At 38.1% G+C, this 6,189-nt stretch overlaps 1 protein-coding gene across 1 annotated transcript; it reads right to left on the bottom strand.

The window, feature by feature from the left end:
• Positions 1-347: 347 nt before the first annotated feature.
• Positions 348-5,686, bottom strand: LOC122654728 (uncharacterized protein At4g28440-like). The gene is made up of 3 exons (XM_043848950.1): positions 5,586-5,686; positions 4,804-5,049; positions 348-966 (listed from the first exon to the last, which is right to left on the bottom strand). The coding sequence occupies exons 2-3, from the start codon at positions 5,024-5,026 to the stop codon at positions 776-778; spliced, it is 414 nt and encodes a 137-aa protein (XP_043704885.1). The 5' UTR covers positions 5,027-5,049; positions 5,586-5,686; the 3' UTR covers positions 348-775.
• Positions 5,687-6,189: the final 503 nt, after the last annotated feature.

Below are 6,189 nucleotides of genomic sequence, written 5' to 3'. Positions count from 1 at the left end.
CTCTCTTAGAAACATGTAATTTTTCTAAAACTCATATTCCACTTCCATAGTTTATACCTGCCGCTCCGATGCCAAGAATCCAGGCTGAAAACCAAGGATACGAGGCACAACAAATAAAGTTAACTCAATCAAAGCATCTTCAGAAACACATCACATAAACACCATCACGACAGTCGCAAATCCAGCCGCTAGTGCAAGCAGTGGAGACCCAATGTATGGGGTGGTGCATAGATGTCTAAAGTAGTCCTCCACAAACTAAGTCAACATAATGAATCCATTCATCAACAAGCTGTACCAATGAAGAATATGCACAGTTGCATTGAAACAGTCTTGGAGAAAATGTAGTCAAAAGTCAAAACACATAATTTTGGGCAAAACAGGCAGGCAAGATCCATGATAAAGTATGAAATTGGAAGAACTACATTTTTTAAACATTTATATATATTATCTCATTACTAAGAAACAATTATGGTCCTAATATAAAAGAAGTACCCCCAAGAAAGCAGCTACTCTGGGCAGCTGATTTATCATCAGTCGGGTGTTATCACCACATGTATTGGCATCTTCTTCAAAAGGTTCCACAGGCTGCCTTCTGCTTCTGCTAAGGTATGACCAGACTCCCTTCAGTGGTAGTAGTAGTAGTAGTTTCAAGATTTCCTAGAAGTGAATTCGTCGAAGATGCCCAGGAAAACAACATATTGCCGACCTCAACCTAAAAAAACACAAAATTCACTTCTTGCTTCATTCGTCTGGAAGGGAGCAACCGCTTCCCATGTCACTCTTCAACAACATTCACCAGTTCATATTCCACCAGTGACAGGTTATTATCTTCCTTCACAGTGAAGCTTGCAGGCTCAGTCACTTCAACACGGCCCCACTTGTCTACAGCAAGCCTCATTGATCCCTTGAACATGTCGATTTTCGCATTGCGTAGAATTACAGTTGTATCAGGTTTCATCAAGTCCACTGGAACAAACACATCTTGTTGATAATATACAACATACATAATAAAATAATACAAGAAAATTGGAATGATGATACATGCCATCTCTGCTCCTTTGGATAACCCACAGACGTGTGCTTTTGTGTGCGTGTAATTACAACTGTCTACAGATGTGTAAATCATTTTTTGAATATATGGAGTTCTACACAGAATAAGAAAAGAGTGATGAACAACACTAGTCGATCAATAAATATGGGTGTGTGCCCATTTGTTCCAGTGCAAATAAGTTCCTAAATAAACAGAGAATAAAGATCCCCAATACCTAGACCCAATATTAGTTCATATGTTTTTTGAAAAAATTAAGGTAAAACATTTCTATTGGTTGCTGCACATGCATCACATACCAAGTTAATTTTGTGATAATCCATGGCTACCAGGAGACATTAACCACCAATCCTAGCCAAATCTAACCTAATCTAACCCAGTTGAAGTCAGATTAGATTAAAATTAATTTGTATGGGATTAGGTTAGAGGTTCATTTCTATGTTATTAGGTTTGTTCTTCAGGTAGTACTGACACGAGTGATTGCACTTCATATCAATTGAACCATTTATTGGCAGAAGCGAAGGCAAGAGAAAGAAGACGCTCTAGAACAAAGTATGTTTTCTGACTTACAACTCCATACACAATTACAGTTACATCAAACATAACTCAAATTGGACAAACCAACAGTTAAAAGTGAGAGGCAAAAAAAATACTGAACAAATGTGTAGATTCATAGGTACTATGGCTAAACTTGCTAAACAGAAAGTATTATACCCATCCCATGGGACTGAACAGGAATTCCAGCAACAAGAGTAAACTGATAGATAAAAGACCAGGGCTCAGATGAAGCTCTGGTCAAAAGAGTAGCTAGGGTAAGGGAATAGTACCCTAAATTTTGGTCCTGATCCATGGGTTGTATCAATGGCTATAGCAGGTAGAACAGATATAGAAAGTACGAACAGATTTAATAACAACTCAGAACTAAGAATCCATTGGACAGATCAAACCAAAGTTGGATCAATCATAAGACTCGGTAAATGGAGGATTAAGAGAAATGATAGTAGGACAGAAATTAGTAACTTGCCACTTGTAGCAGTTCCAGCCATTGGATGTGACTAAAACCGAGGTCGATAGTAGGGTACTAACTTCAAAATTCCTTGGGTAGCTGATGGCCAGATGTGGAGATAATACCACATGTCTGAAATTAGAAACTAAAGACAGATTTGAAGTAGATCTAACCGTTAAAAGAGGCTGATATTCAAGTCGATGGAAGGTCTCAAAGGGAGAACTACACCCTCAGAACAATAGTTGATTCTGATGGCCAGAAAAGAGGTTGTAGAAGGATGAAGGTCGGCTGCAATATAACACAACAGAAGGATGCCACATGGCAGGGAAGACGGAGAAGTACCTTCACTTGATGTGATCCTACTAATAACAGCACCTCAAAACCAAGTATCAACAGGCAACACCTCAGCTATAAACAGGTTTCGAATAGAATTTGCAGTGGCAGGATTCCAGTAAAATAAATTAGAAACCAGGGGTGAAGAAGGAAGAGAGAATACGGAAGAATAGGGGTAATGACCAAGGCCTCTCATCTATGGCCTAGTTCAGCCTCTCACTAACCTTATGGCATCTCACCATGCTAACTCTCTCACAGCAACAAAGGCACAAAGCCAAAGCAATCTTCATTCATAAAATCGTAGGGTAGGGTTCCATGACCCCTTCCAGTAAATAAAGAGTGGTGCTACCTTTTGAGAAAGGAAAGTAGCACATATAGAAACTAGAAGAGGCCAACAAATGTAGTAGTGGATACTTTTTACATTAAGAGAACTAAAAAAAGAAAAAAACTTATTGCTACCAAATAACCAATTTAGAAACTAATTACTTGTAGTAACTACTAATAAACAAAATAGAATCTAGCAAATAGGCCCCCACACATCATGGTTTGAGGTCTCGCGAGATCTCGGCAATTGCTTGGGTGTGATTTTAAAAAAATTAAGGGTTCCACCATGTTTATAGGGACTAAAATTGGTTGTCCTGCAAGTTTCATGACCTAATTAGGTCATATAGCCACCAAAACCAAGGGCCAAAATTTGACATAAAAATTGCACCAACTCAGCCGAGATCTCGCCGAGCTACCGAAACCAGACGAGATAGCAAGACCTCGAGCCTTGACGCACATGGACTTCTTAAAGGGCTGACTGATGGGCTTAAGTCTGGCCCATTAAGTGGACCAAGCTCAACCACAAGGGCCCAAACTAGGCTGCTCGATGGCTAGGCTTGCAGACCCTCTTCTCTTCTTTCTTTCAACTACATCAATAGACCATCATGTGCACTGAGCAGAATATAGTCAAAATAAAACATTAATTGATTAAAATGGAGGGAACAAAAAAAATAGGAAGGGAAGTCTTGCAGCTGCGACTGGAGAAACAGTATTTGTTAACAAAGGTCATTTTATATAGCAATTCCTATTTTCTAAAGACAGAATACGTCAAAAAATTTCTTGGGCTAAAGAAAAATGGTAATAATAAACAGTATAAGAATGAAGAGGCCAGTAAAACTTCAAACCGAAAAGGATATACAAATCCACTTTGAATTCCAGCTAATAATGAATTAAAGAATCAAAACAAGGAATGAAATTTTGAACAGATTGGATTAAATTTAAACAATAATTAGATCCATGGTAGACAAAGGTCAAAAGATAATGTTGAGACATTAGGATAGATCAACCATCCCAAGGAATTGAATGACAAGATCAAGATTGAACCAGGAAATCAAAAAAAAAGCACATATGTAAAGTAGGTAATAATTAAGGATGATCAGTACCAAGAACCATCAAGATTCCAGACTAGCAAAACAACATAAACCACAAAAGAACAACCTGGAATTTTGTAAGAACCATAAACAGCAGCACAGAGAAGTGAGGAAGTGAGAAGGTGGTACCTAAATTGGGGGTTGGTTCTCCCAACCTTGGGTGTGGTCGATAATGACTGCATAACTAAAAATTGTAGGTTTTTTTCCCTTAAATAATTCATTGTCACAATGTTGACGATATAGATGAGATATACAAATATTTTTGAGTTTCCTTATTATTTGCACTTTGGAGAAAGGTCAAGGAAGGCAAAAAGAAAACCTAAAGAGAGCAGGTAAATTTGAATGATTGATGTTTTATTTAGTGGAAAAATCATTGAGTAATTGCTTGCCCGAAGAGGTGAGAGGGAATGGGAGAGGGCATCTATCCTTGATGGAAGAAAATGACTGGTTACTACAACAACCTCTGAGGAGCTGGATGACAGACGGACCAATCAATAAGCCAATCAAATCCAGTCAAAGGCATTCAGAGCCAATAGGATTCAACCTTGTTCTGGATCTACTCTAATTCTGTCCAAGTTCATTCATTGCAAGTCCAATACACACTAGTACTATAGGACTTCAACCTGATCACATAATGCTTGGAGAACGAGACTGAAAACAAATCCTAACGCCTGGAGAACAAAATGAAAAACATACCAGCAGAAACAGTACGAGAATTAAACAACGCAGAAGATATGGACAATGATGATATGGAGATACCCAAAGTGCATAACTAAAATTCCTATGGAGCTGTTTGTTTTGTTGTAAAATTTTACATGAATTTTTTTCCCCTCTTTTACTAGTTTATATCAAAACAAACAGTGGAAAATCCTATTTTATAGGAATATTTTCCTTCTCTACCTTTTTTATATGGAAACAAAGGAGACATTCCAACCAAGAATTATAACACCACAACAGGATGTGAACCTTCCAGTAAGGTGGCTATTGATGGGAAATATTACCCTGGTCGTTCCTGGCTGTAAAAACAATTATGCCAGTCTCATCACCAACCAAGCATTCCGCTATGCGCATCTGACGTACTTGTGGCCCATCAGGGCGGCCCTTCTGCAACACCATCTTCGAGCTCACCACCTTCACAGTAAGAGTGTGCCCACTAGTTCCCGGCCGTAGTTGATCAATCTTGGTGAACACTGGTTTCCTCATTCCAGCTTTAGCTTCAGCCATTTATAATGAAGTTGGAAACCAAACTGCTTTCAAGGGGATATTGTGCAATCAGAACAACAATTTAACCGTCTCCGAAACAACAAAATGTAAGTTAAAATACATGTGTATTCGTTTATGTGCAAGGGAGACAGAGAGAGCCCTAATAAAAAGAAAAAGATAACTTTTAAATATGGAAGTTAATTTCTCAGTCCTTTCATCACTCAGAATTCTACGTTTTTCAAACATTTTCTGCATTTAGGGCGAGTAATTAAACCCTGATTCTCCCCCCTATTCAATTTCGGAATCAATGCCGATCAATTCAAATTTTCTCCCACAGCATACTTGAATAGACACAACGAACCCTATACCCGCTGAAGAAAACCAGAAAAAGAGAAATTTCCTTGAAAAATATAGACAGTTGATACAAATAAAAGAAATCTTAGAACACGAGCCTCCGATCCACAAGTTCAAAAAACAGATTGTTGAATACGAAACCCTAGTTTACAGATCAATCGAGCAGATATTGGACAACTTTCTGATCCCTGAGAAAAGAAAATTACAAAACAAAAGTCAGATTCACCTTTGTTGCAGGGCGACAAAACGCAGTGACGACCGATTCGCACACTGGAATTTCTATGGATCTGTGTGTGTTATGTGCTCGCGAGACTATGCGTAGATAGGAAATGGAAACCAACGCAGAAGCCTTTAGTATAAAAAGTTAACGCATTTGTAACCGTCGATCTTCGAGCACATAGACATATCTGAACCGTACATGTGGATTTAGAGACTGGTGTTTTGCATACCGAATCTCAGTGGCCAAAAAAGGATCAAGAGTCAAGATCAAGTACAAAATGGTACCGGAACAGTTCCACACCGCAGTGAAATGTTTTGATTAAGCTTTGTTTGGTTTGCATTCCAGGTTGATTTTACATTCTCGAGCTATAAAAATAACAAATTTATCATCTGAGAATGCAAAATTGACCTAGAATGCACACCAAACACTGTCTAAATTTTTCTGTTCATGCTCTCAAATTAAAGTGTACAATGAATGAATTAAAGAGTGCAAAAGTGAAACCGAATGTGAACCACTACTACAAAGTGCATGTTAAACTAGATGTGAACCTAATAACGAAAATCAAATAGAAACCGGTAAAATTAGACCTAATGCAAAACGATTTTAATTT

Source organism: Telopea speciosissima, chromosome 3, assembly GCF_018873765.1.
Source record: "Telopea speciosissima isolate NSW1024214 ecotype Mountain lineage chromosome 3, Tspe_v1, whole genome shotgun sequence".
Taxonomy (NCBI): Eukaryota; Viridiplantae; Streptophyta; class Magnoliopsida; order Proteales; family Proteaceae; genus Telopea; species Telopea speciosissima.
This window is presented reverse-complemented; position numbering and strand designations above follow the sequence as displayed.